The 21,749-nt window shown below is 44.7% G+C and overlaps 1 protein-coding gene across 1 annotated transcript in view; it reads right to left on the bottom strand.

The window, feature by feature from the left end:
- Positions 1-4,071: 4,071 nt before the first annotated feature.
- Positions 4,072-21,749, bottom strand: part of LOC123995137 (protein enabled homolog) — a 93,527-nt gene continuing 75,849 nt past the window's right edge. The window contains 14 exon segments of the mRNA XM_046298512.1: positions 4,072-5,472; positions 5,838-5,895; positions 6,320-6,404; positions 13,522-13,588; positions 13,795-13,849; positions 14,256-14,304; positions 14,534-14,691; positions 14,939-15,135; positions 15,138-15,191; positions 15,194-15,244; positions 16,982-17,255; positions 17,258-17,403; positions 17,406-17,729; positions 21,280-21,713. Of these exon segments, the coding sequence (XP_046154468.1) occupies positions 5,435-5,472; positions 5,838-5,895; positions 6,320-6,404; positions 13,522-13,588; positions 13,795-13,849; positions 14,256-14,304; positions 14,534-14,691; positions 14,939-15,135; positions 15,138-15,191; positions 15,194-15,244; positions 16,982-17,255; positions 17,258-17,403; positions 17,406-17,729; positions 21,280-21,713 (1,990 nt within the window). The 3' untranslated portion in view covers positions 4,072-5,434.

Here is a 21,749-nt window from a genome sequence, read left to right as displayed (position 1 = left end):
GTAAAGCATATACATAAAGCATATTAGTATTTTGAGTTTAAACAATAACAATCCACAATTAAACATCCCCAAATCTGTAAAGAAATGTCTCTGGTAGCTTTGTTACAGGCTGTTGGTTACTTATGAAACAAACACCTGTTGAAAGATCTTAGCATTAGATGGCACAGATCACCAACACATAATTTCCCAACTTTCTATTGTACTCATGCATTCTAGACCAGAGCAGATGTTTAATCTAATTCAAGCCCAGGGCATATAGTGCTTGTTATTTCATCTAGCTGAAACTAAATTAGAAGAAAGTGCAGAACCAGTGGGATATACCTCTATCAACCAAATAATGTCTATATGAGATCAAGTTCACATTCACATTTTGCAGGGTTGCTTTCAACTTTACAAACCAGCTGGTGTTATCCTCACAATACGAAGCTCTGATTAATCTTCAATTTCAACACATTGCTCTGACTGACTGTACAACTGTGATTTTAATTTAGGATGTTGCTTTATAGGCTTAGAATGATTGCAAAACCACATTCAAGGAATCAGACATTGCAAGAAAATGTTGAAACATGGTGATTATGAAGGATGATTATCATGAAACCAGTGTTGTAAAGGGTTTCTAAAGTGCAAGGGTTTCTTCTTTTTTCTCACTTCACTACATTCCTAAATAAAATAATTTACTCCATACATTTTCCCTGACAGCCAAAAGAACATGTTACATTTTGAATGAATAGCAGGACAGGAAAAGGGTCCAGTTCACTTGCTTATCAAAAGAACATCCCTGGCCATCCCTACTGCCTCTGATCTGGTGGATTCACTAAACATACATGCTTTGTTTGTAAATGATGTCTGAGTGTTGTAGAGTGCCCTTGACTTTCTGTCAATTTAAAAAACAAGAAAATGGCACCATCTGGTTAACTACATAAAAGTCATTTGAAAAGATTTTTACTTTTGATACTTAAGTGTATTTCAGCAATTACATTTACTTTTGATATATATTTTTAGCTCCTTTTCGATCTTGTCTCATCGCTCCAACTCCCCAACCAGCTCGGGAGGTGAAGGACGAGTCATGCGTCCTCCAAAACATGACCCGCCAAGCCGCGCTTCTTAACACCCGCCTGCTCAACCCGGATGCCAACCACATCAATGTGTTGGAAGAAACGCTGTTCAACTGATGACCGAGGTCAGCCTGCAAGCACCCGGGCTGCTACAAGGAGTCACTAGAGCGCGAAGAGCCGAGAAAAGCCCCCCAGCCAAACAACCCCTAACCCGGACGACGCTGGGCCAATTGTGCACCGCCCTATGGGACACCTGATCACACCCGGTTGTGACACAGCCTGGGACTTTAATGACACCTCTAACACTGCAATGCAGTGCCTTAGACCACTGTGTCACTCGGGAGGCCCTCTACTTTTGATACTTAAGTATATTTAAAACCAAATATTTTTTTACTTTTACTCATGTAGTATTTTACTGGGTGACTTTCACTTTTACTTGAGTCATTTTCTATTAAGGTATCTTTACTTTTACTCAAGTATGACAATTGGGGACTTTCCCCACCACTGCATGAAACATTATATTGTGCATCAAAAGCAATGATTGCATGGAGAGTGAAAACAACTGAGCAGAGGTGTCAAATCATTCACAGTTCATGACTACGTAAAGATTTAGAAAAAAGATAAAATCATCTATACTGCCCAATTACAGCGTTCTCAGTCCCCTCTCTCCCTCTGACTTCATGAAGCCAAGCAGCCGCTTAGGGTTTTCCTGTTTTATAGCAGTTTCCGCCCTTGCAGAGCATTCGCTCTACTCCGGCTGCAACACCAAAACCTCAAATGAGACTTCTCAGCCCTCCTCCAGGAAGTGTCTTTATACTGTTCATTATGTTGAAAACAACTGCACACAGTAGTAGACTCCCACTGTGAGATCTTGTCACCCATGTGAAAAGCAGCAGCAAGACCAGATGCCGATGACTGGTTGCGCTTAGCAATTGTGATGGGCTCTGTTAATGGGGTGTGAAATAGTGATGTAAGGGATGTAAAGGCCGATGTGATTGGAGTAGGCCTGGAGTAGGCCTGGAGTAGGCCTGGAGTAGGCCTGCTGAAAATTCCCAACACCTACTCAAGGAACAAGTGGCAAGGGAGTGACTAACACGTCAGACTGAATTGTAACACTGGTTCAGTCTCATGACAATCCCTATACAGTAATGACCTCTTTATACTCAACATCTGCAAAGTATTCAACACTGAAACGAAGAGTAAAACAAGGCTGATAATAACCATGTGACAAGAAGAGTCCAAGGTGCTCACCGAAGCTCAATTTCAGTATTTCTGCTGAATCATCGTTATCAAGCTTTTGAATATTTGATGAATGCCCTGCATATAAAGCAGGTATGATCTCTCACACATTCTCTTTGGTGCAGATCTAAACAGGTTATTTTCAAAGGCCGGGAAGAACTCAGAGAAACTGCTGATGCAACACAAGTCTTTAGATCAGTCTCAGAGATCCTGTGCATCATATTCTGTCCCACAGGAGAGAATTATCCCGATTAAAAAGTTGTAGGAATTAGTTATTGAAACCATGTTAATTTAACACCACACAATTCAAATGTACTTTTTGATCATGTATTGCAATTTTTTATTTTACTCGCTCAAACAAAACAATGTTAGCATGTAAGAAAATTGTAATTAACATGAGAATGGTATGGTACAATTTGAATAAAATAAAAAAATAAAGGAAGCTGATAAATTAATTTCAGAGACATTCAGTTTAATTTCTCCCGCATGTTTATTATTATGTCCACCAGTTTCAATTCCCTCAGTAGATGGCAAAATCTGAGTTTGGGGACAAAAATCAACAATTTGATATCAAATGTTTTCCATTTAGAGGATATATTTATTTTCAGATTTCCAAGCGCCAAGAACCTAAACCCCTCTGCAACATACAAATGGCATGAGGAAAATACACCATGTCTGTACTTTGAAACGGATATTATTCTCCCTTTAAAATAACTATACCAGGATGCAAAAAAAAAAAGAAGATTTTGACAGTTCCTAGTATTATTACTGGTCTTTAAATCTTTTACATATTAAATGCAAATTCAGAACAAGGCACAAACCATGAAGATTACAAACAGAATTATCCGTAGATACGAATGATCCTTGATCAGAACGTTTCACTACTCAATCCAAAGAAATCGATATATAGATATGTATCCTTCTCTTGACAATGATGAAACAAAAGGCGACTCAGTAGAGCGTGACGTGTGTAGGAGGAGATTGTAGCTGAAACCTTCGGTGCGATAGTCACATTCTTGGCGATGGCTGCATCTTGTAAGCAGGTTCATCATAGTATCATGAATTTCGATGGGTTTATAAAGTGCAATCGATGCTGTAAACACTCGTGTGCAAACCTTCCTATGCTTTGATCCAGAGAGAATTAAATGAGTTGTGTTTGAGCAAAATACACACAAGGGGAGTGTTTTGAATAATGCTACCACCACACCTCAGCTGTTGCCATGACATAACCCTGATCAAAGTCGATGCCCTTACCAGCAAATCAAGAGAATAGAAGCAATATAGTTTTACAATGAAGACAGTTCTTTCTTTCACACCAGTCTCAGGTTGACTTGGTTTCTCTCAGTTGATTGTACATCGAGATTATTAGGAACGCGAACTCGGCACTGTACTGTACTTTTTTTTCTTCAATAAAAAGTTGTTGCCAGTCCTATGACCAAATGAGTCAAACAAGGTGGGCCATTATCAGAACTTCAAATTATAGGGGAGGAAATAAAGGCATTCAAAAAATAAAAATAAATCATCATTAAGCACAAGTGAAACACTAAACTTAATGGCACAAGCATGTCCATGGATACATCATGCAGACAAACCTATTTCTGGGGTGTCCCTCACGCCCTTCTTCATTACTAGTTCTTTCAAATGCAGCAAAAGAAATATAGAATATAGAATTTAGCTGCAATATCAATTAAAAGATACAGTAGCCTTGAATCCCAAAAACAAAATACCATGAATTGAAAAAATAATGGCATTCCTCAGTAAATTCAGTACATAAACCATCTCTTCTCAACCCATCTGTTTCACACAGTTAGAATCTATGGAGGAGGTGGATATAGTGGAAAGGAGGAGATACTGTCACACAGTCACATCCTTAACAGGTGTTCAGAATGGAGTTAAAAGAACACAAACATTTAAAAGGAATAATGTGGGGGAAATTCAACCCAGATGCTACACATATTGCTTATAAACCAATGGACAATAGTTCAATTTCGTGGCAGCCTCACGACCCTCACCGTACAAAACCTTACATGCACCAAAAATCATCCAGAAATTGCGAGGGAGAGAGAGAAAAAAGTTCAGCTCATAATAACAGTACAGAGATTTCAAATAGCTCCATCTCCAGATCTGGTCATGGTGATTTTAGCATTATTAACCATCACTAATTGACAGAGGTTGTTTGGTAAAGAGCTACATTTCGAAAGGCATACCCTTTGTGACTGTCTCATCAGCCTGCAACACACAGAAATGCAGAACAGTAGCTCGTTATAGAAAAAAGAAGATCATGATATTCGGATACTAAGCCAAACAGACCAAGAGACAGACCATCATGTAAAGAGTTGATTAAGCTACTTGATATGGCCATAGTTTACATTAAAACAGACATGATTGAAAGACTTCTAGATATCGTTTTTTCTTCATTTGTACATATTCAGGTTAAAATAGTATTTGAGGAAGACTAGCTTTACAGAGTCCTGCAGCAGTAGACTATACCAAGTCCATCAGTCAGTCCTTCATTCACACCCAGAGGCTCCCTCCTATGGCCCTATGGGGAACTGAGTCCTACTTCCCTTATCCTCCTGCCTCCAAACTTCACACTCACCCACTAAATGTGTCTTTTCACTATGAAATCACAATTGCACGCTAACTGTTCCAATTCTTAGTGTAAATGCTGTCTGTTTGATTTCTCACACTTCAATGGTTAGTACAGTATACAGTTCAATATTAGTTAGTTTTTTATTTGTTGATTTTCCTTGTTTTCTTGTGTTATCGACAAAGGGAGAAATCTTTGCATAATGACAGTCACTCCTCTTTTAAGACTGTGTCCTGTCCTCCAGGTGAGGCTGCGGGAAAATGGCAGGAACGGCCAGGCTTCACAAGATGGATGCCAGCAGTGCTTCCCATGCTACACGCCTCCCGCTCTCCCTCGGCCTCCCGCTCTCCCTCGTCCCCAGCTGTGTGTGACGCTGTTCTGCCGACAAAACACTGTCTTCTGTATTAATACGGTTATTATTGTTATCGTCGCTACCCTTTTAGACTTTTTTTGTTTTCCTTTTTCGGTTCTTTATAAGATTGTCCTATCTGAAGTTGACCTGTCGCAGATGTCCGGTAATGGATGTAATGCACAGGCAGGTGAGATCCTTCTATGCCGTGTTCGACTTTCCCAGCTCCTCCCTGATGGCTGTGGACAGACAAACAACATGTCAGTTATATGGTATTTTGTGTTGTCTTTGGTGTGATATGCAGTGGCGTGAATGGTGCAATGCTAATTCTCTGATGACAAAGGTACAGTAGGCCTCAACTGAACGCAAGATCTTCCTGTGCTTTGAGGAACTTATTTCACGCCCTGTCACCTATTACGCGGCAGAAGCCCTGGCCGTGACCCCACTCTCCGAGGGCGTCATATGGGGGGTTGGGACATGCAGAAAGCACGTTTCCAATTCACACCTCACACTCGTACAGGTTACCCACTTGTACATGCAGTGGAACAGGACAAATATAAAGCGCCCTCTGTATGTGCATCAGGTTGCTCAAGGAATCAGTTACCATCAATAAGTTCCTCTTTCAGCTTCGACAACTCCTTCCTCATCTCGTCCAGAATGTCCTGAAAATAAGGTTGCAAAGACAATTAGAGACAGTGGAAAAACAAAGCATTTGTTTCAAACAGGCACTTTGGACTTGTGAAATGGATTGAAACTTGCACCAAAGCAGAGGGACGGAACAGTGGCATTAGCATCAGTGAGAGATACTGTCCCAGAGAGCTGAATGAGTGTTAGTAAGCCCATAGTGTTACCACTCTGTGTTACTCCTCTGTCTCTGACTGAGGCTGCTGCTGTGGGCACAGATAGGGAGGGTATAAGGAGAATCTGCACTTATCTAACAGGCTCATTCATAGGGGAGGAGGGAGGGATTGCCCCAGCATGGGACACAGTCATTGGGCACACCCTCTCAGGGCCCTGTAGTATGCTGTGTAAAATATTACAGCTCCACTGTTCTGCCAGCAAACAGCAAGTCTGTCCTCTGAATACCTGTTTCAATCTGTCGTAGTCGAGACCTTCTGTTGGCACCCCGTTGGCACTTAGGGATCCAGTCGGTGTGGTTGTGGACTTCGGTCTGTAGACGAGATAAACAGAAAAAGTTACAGTAGTATACCTAAATTGGGGCTGTAGTCGAGGGGGAGTCCAGAAGTCACTCTTGGAGGAAAACCAGACAGAAAAGTATCTACTGTGGCTGGGTTATTCCCCTCTGCATTCTGCATTCACTCATCACACTTCAATCACTTTTTAAAAAACAGTTACATAAGCATTTTTTGCAACTACAAACGTAAACAACTTGAAAGAAAGTGCAAATTTATTCAAATTGACAGTTTGATTTCAAAACACAGCAAGAAACATAGTAAGTTAAAGAATTTAACACACAGAGAAAAGTGTCATCATACCCCAACATTCATTCTTTAAAATTCAGTATTGGGAAATTGATCTACAAATCTGGCAAGGTAGAGAATAACGTACAATAATGATGTTCATATCCATGTGTCAAAATTGATAACTACACTAGTTGAAAACAGCTGAGCGTATTTGACAGGGTACCTAACCCTTTGGCTGCCCACATTCAGTATAAGGTCCTTTCATGAACTTGATTTGTTAGTTTGTGTATCATTATGCTCTGAGCAAACTGAATCTATACTGTACAAAAGATTATCTGGTCAAATGAAACCGAGATTGAACTCTTTGGCCTGAATGACAATCGTCACGTCTAGAGGAAACCTGGCACCATCCCTACGGTGAAGCACGGTGGTGGCAGCATCATGCTGTGGTTGATGTTTTTCAGTGGAAGGGATTGGGAGACTAGTCAGGATCAAGGGAAAGACGAACAGAGCAGACAGATCCTTGATGAAAACCTGCTCCAGAGCGCTCATGACCTCAGACTGGGCCGTAGGTTCACCTTCCAACAGGACAACGACCCTAAGCACACAGCCAAGACAATGCAGGAGTGGCTTCGGGAGAAGTCTCTGAATATCCATGAGTGAAACCGATCAAACATCTCTGGAGAGACCTCAAAATAGCCGTGCAGCGACTCTCCTCATTCAACCTGACAGAGCTTGAGAGGATCTGCAGAGAAGAATGGGAGAAACTCCCTCAAATACAGGTGTGCCGAGCTTGTAGGCTGTGTTTTCTGCCAAAGGTGCTTCGACAAAGTACTGAGTAATGGGTCTGAATACTTATGGAAATGTGCTATTTAATTTTTTTATTTATACATTATGGAGTATTGTGTGTAGATTGATGAAGAAAACCCCCCAAATGTAATCAATTTTAGAATAAGGCTGTAATGTAAAAAAAATGTGGAAAAAGTCAAGGGGTCTGAATATTTTCCTAATGCACTGTAAACGCAACAAACAACAATTTCAAAGATTTTACTGAGTTACAGTTCATATAAGGAAATCAGTCAATTGAAATTGATTCATTAGGCCCTAATCTATGGATTTCACATGACTAGGAATATAGATACACATATGTTGGTCACAGATACCTTAAAATAATTTTAGGGGTGTGGATCAGAAAACTAGTCAGTATCTGCTGTGACCAGCATTTGCCTCACGCAGTGTGACAACTCCTTCGTATAGATTTAATCATGCTGTTGATTGTGGCCTGTGGAATGTTGTCCCACTCCTGGCTGTGTGCAGTTGCTGGATATTGGCAGGAGGTGGAACACGCTGTCGTACACATCGATCCAGAGCATCCCAAACATGCACAACGGGTGACATGTCTGGTGAGTATGCAGGTCATGAAAGAACTGGGACATTTTCAGCATCTAGGAATTGTATACAGATCCTTGTGACATGGGGCCGTGCATTATCATGCTGAAACATGAGGTGATGGCGGTGGATGAATGGCACAACAATGGGCCTCAGGATCTCGTCACAGTATCTCTGTGCATTCAAATTGCAGCTAATGAAATGCAATTGTGTTCATTATACGTAGCTTATGCTTGCCCATACCATAACCCTATCACCATGGGGCTCTCTGTTCACAACGTTGACATCAGCAAACCGCTCGCCCACACAACGCCATACACGTGGTCTGCGGTTGTGAGGCCGGCTGGACGTATTGTAAAATTCTCAAAACTTGAAAGATACAGTTGAAGTCGGAAGTTTACATACACCTTAGCCAAATACATTTAAACTCAGTTTTTCACCATTCCTGACGTTTAATCCTAGTAACAATCCCCTGTCTTAGGTCAGTTAGGATCACCACTTTATTTTAAGAATGTGAAATGTCAGAATAATAGTAGGGTGAATGATTTATTTCAGCTTTTATTTCTTTCATCACATTCCCAATGGGTCAGAAGTTTACATACACTAAATTAGTATTTGGTAGCATTGCCTTTAAATTGTTTAACTTGGGTCAAATGTTTCAGGTCACAAGCTTCCCACAATAAGTTGGGTGAATTGTGGCTCATTCCTCCTGACAGAGCTGGTGTAACTGAGTCAGGTTTGTAGGCCTCCTTGCTCGCACACACTTTTTCAGTTCTGCCCACAAATGTTCTATAGGATTGAGGTCAGGGCCTTGTGATGGCCACTCCAATACCTTGACTTTGTTGTCCGTAAGCCATTTTGCCACAACTTTGGATGTATGCTTGGGGTCATTGTCCATTTGGAAGACCCATTTGCGACCAAGCTTCAACTTCCTGACTGATGTCTTGAGATGTTGCTTCAATATATCCACATAATTTTGCTTCCTTGTGATGCCATCTATTTTGTGAAGTGCACCAGTCCCTCCTGCAGCAAAGCACCCCCACAACATGATGCTGCCACCCCCGTGCTTCACGGTTGAGGTGGTGTTCTTCGGGCTTGCAAGCCTCCCCCTTTTTCCTTCAAAACAAAACGATGATCATTATGGCCAAACAGTTCTATTTTTGTTTCATCAGACCAGAGGACATTTCTCCAAAAAGTACAATCTTTGTCCCCATGTGCAGTTGCAAACCGTAGTCTTGCTTTTTTAATGGCGGGTTTGGAGCAGTGGCTTCTTCCATGCTGAGTGGCTTTTCAGGTTATGTCGATATAGGACTCGTTTTACTGTGGATATAGATACTTTTGTACCTGTTTCCTCCAGCATCTTCACAAGGTCCTTTGCTGTTGTTCTGGGATTGATTTGCACTTTTCGCACCAAAGTAAGTTCATCTCTATGGGACAGAACGCGTCTCCTTCCTGAGCAGTATGACGGCTGTAAGGTCCCATGGTGTTTATACTTGCGTACTATTGTCTGTACAGATGGACGTGGTACCTTCAGGCGTTTGGAAATTGCTCCCAGGGATGAACCAGACTTGTGGAGGTCTACCATTTTCTTCTGAGGTCTTGGCTGATTTCTTTTGATTTTCCCATGATGTCAAGCAAAGAGGCACTGAGATTGAAGCTAGGCCTTGAAATACATCCACAGGTACACCTCCAATTGACTCAAAGGATGTCAATTAGCCTATCAGAAGCTTCTAAAGCCATGACATAATTTTCTGGAATTTTCCAAGCTGTTTAAAAGCACAGTCAACTTTGTGTATGTAAACTTCTGACCCACTGGAATTGTGATAATAATCTGTCAATCTGTCAACAATTGTTGGGAAAATTAATTGTGTCATGCACAAAGTAGATGTCCTAACCGACTTGCCAAAACTACAGTTTGTTAACAAGACATTTGTGGAGTGGTTGAAAAATGAGTTTTAATGACTCCAACCTAAGTGTCTGTAAACTTCTGACTTCGACTGTATGTGACATTGTGTTGTGTGATAAAACTTCACATTTTAGAGTGGCATTTTACAAAGGATAAAATCCTCCCTAACAGGGATGCAAAAAATGTGTGTGCAAAATTTGAGAGAAATACGCTTTTTGTGCATATGGAACATTTCTGGGATCTTTTATTTCAGCTCATGAAACATGGGAACAACACTTTACATTGTGTTTATATTTTTGTTCAGTGTCGATTTAGGCAAAGTGAACCAGTAAATGAACTGGAAAACTGTCCTATGACTGGAATCTCTAGTAGAATAGCTTAATGCCTGAGGTAAAGCCAGACCAAAGCAACCATGTTACACACACACCAGCCGTATGAGTTCACACAGCTAACATTGGGTAGTTCAGCCCAATTCAAACACAATCAGGTTGACGTTGTGTGTCAGAGTTCAGAAAAAGGCAGCTATAGTTAGAGCATGCACAAACAGTGCAGCAGCCACACACAGCCACGCATCTCCGCTACTGGATCAGCTGTGACAGGAAACCATTGCCAACAAGAAAATCACCATGGGCTACAACTGCAGGAAATGATTAAAGAAAATGACACTTTCTGAGTGTGAAACCGGTGAGGAAATGAATTCCGTGAACAGCCAACAGCTTGCCAGGGAGAAAGTGGAAGCCAAGAGAGTAGGAAAGGTGTAACGTTAGGTTACAAGAATGTTAGCTTGTTACGTTTCCCAACAGCTGTCTTTCTGTAGTGTGTGTGTGTGTGTGTGTGTGTGTGTGTGTGTGTGTGTGTGTGTGTGTGTGTGTGTGTGTGTGTGTGTGTGTGTGTGTGTGTGTGTGTGTGTGTGTGTGTGTGTGTGTGTGTGTGTGTGTGTGTGTGTGTGTGTCTGCTGTAGTGGTCTCTGGTCCTCTGGACTCCTCTATAGGTCAGATATTAATACCAGTTTATGGGGGAGGAATTATTTACACACATCTGCGAATGCAGGTCTGTGTGGCCTTATCTATGGGGTTCTTCTGAGACAGTTGGCACAGATGTGAATATTCACAGCACTGGGAGGGGTCTCCTCTATCTTGCTCACTATACAGTAGCACACAGCCACAGAGTCAGTGTTGAGTATGTGTGTATACTAAAGCAAAGCAATTGGAAGAGTTTACATGAATTCGTAGATACTTAGATTGGTTCTTCATGTATAAACAATAAACCATTTTTATACCTAGTGTTCATTAGCAAGTGTTCATTCAAGCACAGCAAATTATACAAAAGGAGTAAAAAGGAGATGTGTCACTACAGGCCTGTATACCTGTTTACCATATCAGAACCCATCTCCACGGTGACACACGTCTGTGAGAGAGAGACTAGCTTTTAAAAGGGCTGTCCTGTAACCCTAGGTCCCCTCCCTAATCAAACCCACACCAAACATACAGGCTCCACACAGCAGACTGAGTATAGCTACCAGGGAATCTGGAAAAACAACAGCTACTGATGATACATTGATTTGTTTTCAGTTAACTTTACATTGATAAAGCTTTGGAATTTTCTAAGGATCCGGTAATTGTCTTTTCCTGCTAATATGCTAAAATGCTACACCGGCCTCTTTATAAGGAAGTTAATCTAAAAAATATCATACATTCTCAGAGGATGAAAACAAAAAAGGACTTGTGGGGAGGGCAGCATTCTGTTTTGCACATACTAGAAGTGTATTTCCAGAACACTTTCTCGTCGACAAACCCTCATTTAAATCCCTGCAATTAAACCTGGAATTGTAGGCTTTGATTGACACATCCCAGGAACACTCACTGCTACGGACAGCCTAGCTAGCGGTAGCCTAGCGGCAAGCATGTTTTAGTCGTGTTATTAACCAGTCATAAACCAGCAAGCCCAGGGGTCGGACCCCAGCAGTGTGACATGCTAAGCTCTGTGCTCTTTCTTTAGTCCCGTGATGATGAGCGGCAATGCCGAGGCACTCAGTGATTCAGATAGGGAGTGGATATTTGGACGTAGTCGTGTTTGACCCGGTTATAGCTTTAGACTCAGTGATTCAGATAGGGAGTGGATATTTGGACGTAGTCGTGTTTGACCCGGTTATAGCTTTAGACTCAGTGATTCAGATAGGGAGTGGATATTTGGACGTAGTCGTGTTTGACCCGGTTATAGCATTAGACTCAGTGATTCAGATAGGGAGTGGATATTTGGACGTAGTCGTGTTTGACCCGGTTATAGCTTTAGACTCAGTGATTCAGATAGGGAGTGGATATTTGGACGTAGTCGTGTTTGACCCGGTTATAGCTTTAGACTCAGTGATTCAGATAGGGAGTGGATATTTGGACGTAGTCGTGTTTGACCCGGTTATAGCTTTAGACTCAGTGATTCAGATAGGGAGTGGATATTTGGACGTAGTCGTGTTTGACCCGGTTATAGCTTTAGACTCAGTGATTCAGATAGGGAGTGGATATTTGGACGTAGTCGTGTTTGACCCGGTTATAGCTTTAGACTCAGTGATTCAGATAGGGAGTGGATATTTGGACGTAGTCGTGTTTGACCCGGTTATAGCTTTAGACTCAGTGATTCAGATAGGGAGTGGATATTTGGACGTAGTCGTGTTTGACCCGGTTATAGCTTTAGACTCAGTGATTCAGATAGGGAGTGGATATTTGGACGTAGTCGTGTTTGACCCGGTTATAGCTTTAGACTCAGTGATTCAGATAGGGAGTGGATATTTGGACGTAGTCGTGTTTGACCCGGTTATAGCTTTAGACTCAGTGATTCAGATAGGGAGTGGATATTTGGACGTAGTCGTGTTTGACCCGGTTATAGCTTTAGACTCAGTGATTCAGATAGGGAGTGGATATTTGGACGTAGTCGTGTTTGACCCGGTTATAGCTTTAGACTCAGTGATTCAGATAGGGAGTGGATATTTGGACGTAGTCGTGTTTGACCCGGTTATAGCTTTAGACTCATTGATTCAGATAGGGAGTGGATATTTGGACGTAGTCGTGTTTGACCCGGTTATAGCTTTAGACTCAGTGATTCAGATAGGGAGTGGATATTTGGACGTAGTCGTGTTTGACCCGGTTATAGCTTTAGACTCAGTGATTCAGATAGGGAGTGGATATTTGGACGTAGTCGTGTTTGACCCGGTTATAGCTTTAGACTCAGTGATTCAGATAGGGAGTGGATATTTGGACGTAGTCGTGTTTGACCCGGTTATAGCTTTAGACTCAGTGATTCAGATAGGGAGTGGATATTTGGTCGTAGTCATGTTTGACCCGGTTATAGCTTTAGACTCAGTGATTCAGATAGGGAGTGGATATTTGGACGTAGTCGTGTTTGACCCGGTTATAGCTTTAGACTCAGTGATTCAGATAGGGAGTGGATATTTGGACGTAGTCGTGTTTGACCCGGTTATAGCTTTAGACTCAGTGACTATGTAATATAGACATTTTCACATGAACGCACACGGTTGAAATCTAAACCCATTTATGGGATGGAATGCTGGTATTTACCTTCCAATGACCGGGGATTTGCTACCATTCATAGTGTTAGTCCTCTCCCAAGGTTTTCTGGGCATGTCTGAGGAGGAAAAAAAAAATACTAACAAACCACAGACTGAAAAATATGAGCTAAACTACAGACACAAATAGATCTGGCCAACTACATGAACTGCTGACTAAAACTAACTAGGATCTTGGTGATCTGAATGTGGAAGGTGCATGTTGCTGTTCTGGTCCATCATATATCTCTGACCACTACAGCCCTGTACTGTATACTATACTCACCAGGTGTACTACAGGCTGACACTTTGGGAGTTGTGTTGCCCTCTCCGCTCTCATCCTATTGGAGAGAAACACAGGGCATTTAAAGGTCAGAAGATATAGGTCAGGCAGCTTCAGATAAACAGGTGTGAATATATGACCTGTTTTTAAGTAAATAATCCACTAAAGGAAAGCCATTGATCTTCTTCGATGTCACTAATGACCATCAAAGAAAGAATATGAAGCCCCAAAGACATCCAGGAGAGGGAAAACAAACACCAGGCTACTGAAATATAGATGGGTAAATTATAAGTCACATAATAAGTTGCATGGACTAACTGTGTGTGCATTAATAGTGTTTAACATGTCAGTCAGTCAGCCAGTCCGTCAGCCAGCCAGTCAGGCAGCCAGTCAGGCAGTCAGCCAGTCAGTCAGCCAGTCCGTCAGCCAGCCAGTCAGGCAGCCAGTCAGGCAGTCATACTCACAGCTCGCTGCTCTGGCTCAGGGGATGATCCCTTCTCTGCAATTCTTCTCCTGAAAAACAATACAGAATATTAAGATATATTCCCAACCTCATAACAGGTTGTACTGTATGCCTAAACAAAAATAATCTAACTTCTAACTTTAAACAATGTTTTGGCTGACCCGACAGCTACATGGTCTGCAATGATATTGCACTCATGGAATTCACAGATTTATTGTGATATTTCCTCCCCCATCCTCAATATTGTCCTCTCATGTTGGGGATGTAATGTAATTTCACCTCCTGGCCAGCAGGGCGCTCATCTCCTCCATCAGCCCCCCTCCTCCAGGTGCTCCACCCAGAGGGCCGTTCCCTCCAGGTTTGGCCCCTGCAGAGCCAGCCAAACCCCCAGCCATAGCTACAGCCAGAGCAGCTGCGGCATCACCACCACTATCACTCTGAGGGGACAGAGAGAAGGACATTATATTGTTGTAGTGGCAGGCCATGTTACAGAGGCACATAACTGGAGGTCAGGTATGGTGGAGTACAGTACATGGTGGAGTGAAGCACAGTTTGGCTACATGATCACTGTGACTGGTGTTGGATAAGCCCCCTATCCTGGGATGAGGATATGGGATGTGATAAACAGTTTGTGTCTGTGCAAAGGTAGAGATGTTTGTGTTTCTGTGTGTGTTATCCTCTCACCCTTGGCACTTTACGCAGCTTTGCTCCAGCGAGGGCAGCAGCCAGCCCGGACAGGGGGCGGTCCTCGGACGGGGAGAAGAGACCAGGTGGCAGGGGAGGGGCTGGGGGAGGGGGAGGGTGGGCCTGGCCACCGGGGAGAGGTGGCGGTTCAGGTGGGGAAGGAGGCCCGCCGCTGGTAGGAGTGAGTGTGGGGGGCAAGGGGGAGGGGGAGGAGGGCCTGGTGGGGCAACGGCCGTGGGGGTCACAGTGGAACCGGGAGGGGGGGGGGGGGAGGAGGGGTGGGTAGCACAAGAGTCAACGCTGCGTCTGTTTGGGTGTGTGTGTGGGGGGGGGGAGAGAGAAGAAGAAGAGTAAATGGTCATTATCAAACTTTGGGACAGAAAGAGCAGAGTCAGGAGTTCTCTCCTGATTAGTGTTCTCCTCACACACATTTACATTTAACTCAGGCTTCCTAAAGTACCCATTCTATACTCACCATCAATACTAACATTATCAGGCTTGACCATTTATTGGTCAACTTTATACATGGTATGAACATGCTACATCCACGTGTTGTTTGTCATACAACATGCACATTAGTGAGTTATGGCCTAAATGTATCCATTTGATGGAAGCACATGGAGACATCCCACACAAACAAGGCAAAAAATGTACACACAAACACAGACGCACAGTGAAAAATGCATTGGACACGGGACCTCGAGCGGTCTAAGTTAGGTCGATATCTTCATAAGAGCAGCCCGAAACCACTGATCCACATAGAGAAGTATTAACTAATAATTAGCTTGTAGAAAATCATTGTGATCATCATCATGAAATCATTCCTCAACACAGACAGATGATTGGATCAATAAGCCATAATAGAATGTGTCCATATTGAGCTCCTGTCAATAAGGTTCAGTCCAAGTATTAGAATTATGTGAATTGGAACATTTTAAACTGCAAAGGTTTTCAGAAAGATTTAAAAGAACTACTATTGAATGAAATGTTATTTCTAATAAAGTTGGTACGGTAATCAGAGCAATGTGAGGGCAGGTTTGGGGAGAATAATAAATAACTTGTCCTCATTTGACATGCAAATAGGTAAATAGAGGAATGCTCTATCAGTATACACAGACAGTGCAGTGGTGGCTTGGATAATAAATGAATGATACATATCAAATGCTGAGGACACAGATGTGATTTATCTGCTAATAATTCTATTCAGCAGAGAGAGAAATGATCATTTATATATTATTGATTCCAGCCGCTAATCGTACCCTGGTTAACTTGTGACACTCTAAAAAATTGCCACCGAGTTTGGCCAATTAAGTAATTTCATAATCGAAATATAACCAAGGCTTCTGTTAATATCTCCGCATTAGCGACCCTCTCCATCCCTTGAAACTTACAGTAGCATCACGATAACAAACCTAATCAAGTGAACACGGATGGGAGTAGAAATAAAAGAGCTGTTCAGACGAGTCAACTCTCCACCCGTCAGCCCCTTACTGTTCGTAATACGCATACAATCCTTGATTAACACTGACATGACAAGTGAGGTTGAAAAGTCTTGGCAAAATAAGGTCATGACAAATGACTGAAAAATAATCATTTGAGGTGAGAAAATAAACAAGCAAAAGAGAAACAATGAGACAATGATCCTTCCAGACTGGAGTGATGTCTAGATGGATCAGAACCCCCTGTCTGTAAGAAGGCAAACAAACATACACGCCATGCCCAACAACCAGACCCCATTCACACCCACGAGAGATCACCAGACAACTCAAGACCATAAAAGCAACAGCATGGACATGCATGGTAGGAGCATTCTGACCAAGGTGAGTCAGACAGACACACATGACCAACATAGATTGACAAGCACCTACAGACCATTCTCAACAGCCACATAGAACCCAGCCAAAACCACATTAGCCATGCTAGTCACAGCTGCAGCCAGTATTGGCGCCCAGTTGGTTAGGGCAGCCCCCTGCTCCCTGGCACCCCACTAGTGGGTGAGCGGAGGTGGAGGTAGAGGAGAGGCTGAGAGAGGTGAGGCCTTACCCTGCTGGGCCAGAGGGTCTGCAGGCTGAGAGGCCTCTGGAGCCACGGAGCAGGAGTCTCCCAGCACAGAGAGGTTTACAGAGAGGTCAGCAGATGCAGGGGGAGCTGTGGAAGGAGAAGGGACAATAGCAGGCTGGGATGAGGGAGAGGACACAAGGGGAGCGATGTGGGAGACGACAGGCGACTGCTGGCAGGACGACGACAGGGACAGGGAGAGAGGGGGCAGCGGTGGAGGGGGAGGTGGGGTCGGAGGAGGCGGGGTGGGGTTGCTGCTGTTGCCGATGGTGACAGGTGAAGGAGCGGGGAACATGGGGGCCCGTTGGGGGAGGGAGAGGGGTGTTTCTGTGACAAGGGGCTGGGGGCCGGGATGGCGATGACGGGGCGTGGGCCAGTGGCCTTGCCCGGCGGGCTACTGATCATGACGGGGGCGAGGGAGGCAGGGGGCTGAAGTTGGTTGCTGACCACACCACTGACTTGGAGGGGGTTGCTGGGGCTGGGGCAGGGGGCGTGGGAGGGACAGGCTGTCGCCTGGGGACTGTGGCGTAGTGGGGCAGGACCGGATGGAAGGCGGAGCCGAGTGAAGTGGCGAATCGGGAGGCAGAGTGTCGTAGAGGCGGGGTGGGGGGTGTTGCAGAGGAGGGTGATGGGGTGGGTGGAGGGTAGTTGGGGGTGGTGGGAGACACAGACGTAGAGGAGGTCTTGGAGGAGTACTCTGGAGGCGGAGGGGTGTAGAGGGTACTTTCAAATGCTACACACATCAGATGGACAGGACAGGAGGGGAGAAGCAGCCACCGTGCAGCCACACAAGAGGGAAAGAACACAGAAGAGGAGAGAGAGAAAGGGGAAAACAGAAAGAATAGAGAAGGGGTAAATGAAGCAGGTAACTAGCAGACCTAAATCTCATTTTTCTTGATGCTACTATTAGTACACGGGGTTAGACCAAACCAGAGGCAGACTCTAGAGACAATGTGTCATAATGTGTACACATGGATAGAGAAGCAGCAGAAAACCATAGATCGCCCATACCAGGACTGGGCAAGCAGAACAGTTGTATTCTATACATTTGGAAGTCAAGGCACCACAATTAAGAGATTTAACCAATTTGGACATGTTTGGTTTCAGTAATTGACTGATTGCACAGACTCTGGTAGAAACTTATCCCAAGATAATAAAATGCTTCAATATTTGGGTGACTACACAGTTTCAATCACTTGCAATTCTCCATTAGCTAGCTTTCTATCAGAATGATGAGCCTAGAGTGAGCCTAGTGTTAGCCTAGTGTTAGCCTCGTGTGAGCCTAGAGTGAGCCTAGAGTGAGCCTAGAGTGAGCCTAGAGTGAGCCTCGTGTTAGCCTAGAGTGAGCCTAGAGTGAGCCTAGAGTGAGCCTAGTGTGAGCCTAGTGTGAGCCTAGAGTGAGCCTAGTGTGAGCCTAGAGTGAGCCTAGTGTTAGCCTAGTGTGAGCCTAGAGTGAGCCTAGAGTGAGCCTAGAGTTAGCCTAGAGTTAGCCTAGAGGGAGCCTAGAGGGAGCCTAGAGGGAGCCTAGAGGGAGCCTAGAGGGAGCCTAGAGGGAGCCTAGAGGGAGCCTAGAGGGAGCCTAGAGGGAGCCTAGAGGGAACCTAGAGCTGAGGCCGCTCCTGCCATATGTTTACTGAGGGCTAATGCTGCTAATCCATTGTGTCGGCCTCATTCTGCTCCACTGACCCTCAGTGTGTGCACGTGCGCGCACACGCACACGCACACACACACACACACACACACACACACACACACACACACACACACACACACACACACACACACACACACACACACCTACCTACCTACCTACCTACCTACCTACCTACCTACGCCGTATGGGAAGCCTGGGCTCTTGCTGAGAAATGCACTAGGCACACTCCACACATTACAGCATATAGACACACTCGTTCACATATTTAATTTAATTTTACCTTTATTTAACCAGGCAAGTCAGTTAAGAACATATTCTTATTTTCAATGACGGCCTGGGAACAGTGGGTTAACTGCCTGTTCAGGGGCAGAACGACAGATTTGTACCTTGTCAGCTCGGGGGTTTGAACTCACAACCTTCCGGTTACTAGTCCAACGCTCTAACCACTAGGCTATGCTGCCGCCCCAATATACTCATGTGGTGAAAACACACACACACACACACACACACACACACACACACACACACACACACACACACACACACACACACACACACACACACACACACACACACACACACACACACACACACACACACACACACACACACACACACACACACACACACACACACACACACACTCTTGTCCTCCATTCCAAACCACTTCACTCTATGTCATGTCACTTTCTTACAGACCATGTCCTGATTGGCTGTTGTTGAGTCGTTCTGAATGCTCATTGTGTTTCTGATACAACTCCACTAACTGGAAACATTGCTCATGTATGATTCTCCCACCCCATCTCTCTACCACGCCTCTCCTCCTTCTGTTGCTCCAAACAGAAGACTAACTCTTCTCCCAATCCCCCCCCCACACATACACTCTCTCTGCCTCTCTCCGCCTCTCTCCCTCTTCTCATTTCTCCACTCCCCTTCCCTCTTGTTCCCCTTTTCCTCCCCCTCTCTGGGTGGTTAGTGGCCACAGGCAGGCCCCAGCTTTGCTCTGTGATCCCAGAGTATAACCCATAAAGACACACACAAGTCTCACTAAAGCCCAAAATGGACATACACACTAACTAGAGTGGCCTAAAGAAGAGGAAGACCAGTGGAGTGAGGGGCGGGCTTAAAACCACCACTTTTTAGCAGGGATTTCCATCAGACCGTTAGGAATGGCTGGATTAATGAGGTCGACGCACAAGGAACTCCTTGTTGTTTCTAATGTGACATGAGACAGACTCTACAGAGTTACAGACACATCAAGAAGCCAATCCGCACATGCCCTACTAGCAGACCCCTCCTCCACAACACCGGGTTGGTTTAAGTGTACAGTTAGAAGTAGAGCATGGTGATCAACACAGCATGACTTCCACAGACATCCAGTGGTATACTACACATACTATGAATGGAATTGGAAATCCAACCCAATGTTTTTGCGAGGCTATGTACAGTAGGCCAATAGCACACATATATGTTTTTCCTGCAGGAAAGACAACAAGAAGCATATGAAAAGTGCATTCGCACACTTCAAAAGGACCCCAAAATGTTAACATGCAGTGCAACATTAATGATGGCGTTTGTCTTGTCATGTCCTGTGGAAATTGTGTCGTGTACACATTTATTGCACAAAATGCCAGAGGAAAAATGAAATCTACTCGACACCATAATGCCTTAGACATGTTCATGGTAATGTTAATATGATGGCCCCTCCCCCTGGGTAGGCAGGCAGCATGTTAGCCTTGTTGATGTATTTTTAGCCTCTGACTAACATGGAGAATCTCGCCCAGCTAATGTGATGAGTGTGGCACTGAACCATGCCAACACTGGCTTAATATATAGCAGCAATGACCATCTCTCATCCGTGATCCTCCCCCAACCATCTCCTAGAACCTGAGTCCCTCACCTGCCTATGCTCTGCTGGGCAGGCTGGCTAGGGTAGCCTACTATCCACCAACACATACAGTAGACATAGCCATCCCTGGTCAAACACAAGTAGGAAGAGAGGGGGGAGTGTGTGTGTGTGTGTGTGTGTGTGTGTGTGTGTGTGTGTGTGTGTGTGTGTGTGTGTGTGTGTGTGTGTGTGTGTGTGTGTGTGTGTGTGTGTGTGTGTGTGTGTGTGTGTGTGTGTGTGTGTGTGTGTGTGTGTGTGTGTGTGTGTGTGTGCGGGCGTGTTTGCCTGCTCGCTGAGACAACACAAACACTCCCCCCATGCCCTAGGGCCACTCAAGCTGTTCCCTGTGCCCGTCCAACACACAGGCATATGGGCAGAGAGAGATTGGAGAGGAGCCTGGCTACAAGTCACATTAAGTAACAAGAGGCCAGGGATGGCTGAGTAAAGTCAACGTTCGCTTCAGACTCCAGTTAAATGCCACGCTGGGATCTTACACCCAAGACGGCTCTTTGGAAGAACTACTGCTATAGGAAGTGAGAGCTAAACCCACTCACCTGTTGGTGACTATTCTGATCTGTCATCTTGTTCGGTCCTGTGACTTCAGTCTCTATTTTACTACCTTGCTCTGTCCTGGACATCAGATGTGTGTTGGTGTGTGTAAATGTGTAAGTATGTGCATGCATGTGTGTGAGTGTGTTTAAGGTGTGTGTAAGTGGTAAATAAAAAGCCTTGGCTACTCACTGGCGTTGGAGATGTGTCTCCCTCTCTCCCAGTCCAACTGCTCGCTGTCCAACTGCTGCTCCTGCCGCGTCTCTCTCTCCATCCTCTCCCTCTCCTGCTTCTCTCTCTCCATCAGCTCCCTCTCCCTCTCCGCCTTCTCTCTCTCCATCCTCTCCCTCTCCTGCTTCTCTCTCTCCATCAGCTCCCTCTCTCTCTCCGCCTTCTCTCTCTCCAGCTGCTCTCTCTCCTTCTCCTGACGCTCGCGCTCCAGGCGATCCCGTTCAGTGCGCTCCCTCTCAGAGCGCTCTCTCTCGGAGCGATCCCGCTCTCGCTCCTGGCGCTCCCGGTCCTGGCGTTCACGTTCACGCTCCCTCTCCTGCATCTCACGCTCCAGCCGTTCCCTCTCCAGTCGCTCCCGCTCCACCTCCTTCAGCCGCTGCAGCTCCAGCAGCTGCCTGCCAAGGGAAGAGAGGAGAGAAGAGGAGGTGAGG

The sequence above is a fragment of the Oncorhynchus gorbuscha genome, linkage group LG14 (assembly GCF_021184085.1).
Source record: "Oncorhynchus gorbuscha isolate QuinsamMale2020 ecotype Even-year linkage group LG14, OgorEven_v1.0, whole genome shotgun sequence".
Classification (NCBI taxonomy): Eukaryota; Metazoa; Chordata; class Actinopteri; order Salmoniformes; family Salmonidae; genus Oncorhynchus; species Oncorhynchus gorbuscha.
The sequence above is the reverse complement of the archived record's forward strand: the minus strand, read 5'-3'. Positions and strand labels throughout refer to the sequence as shown.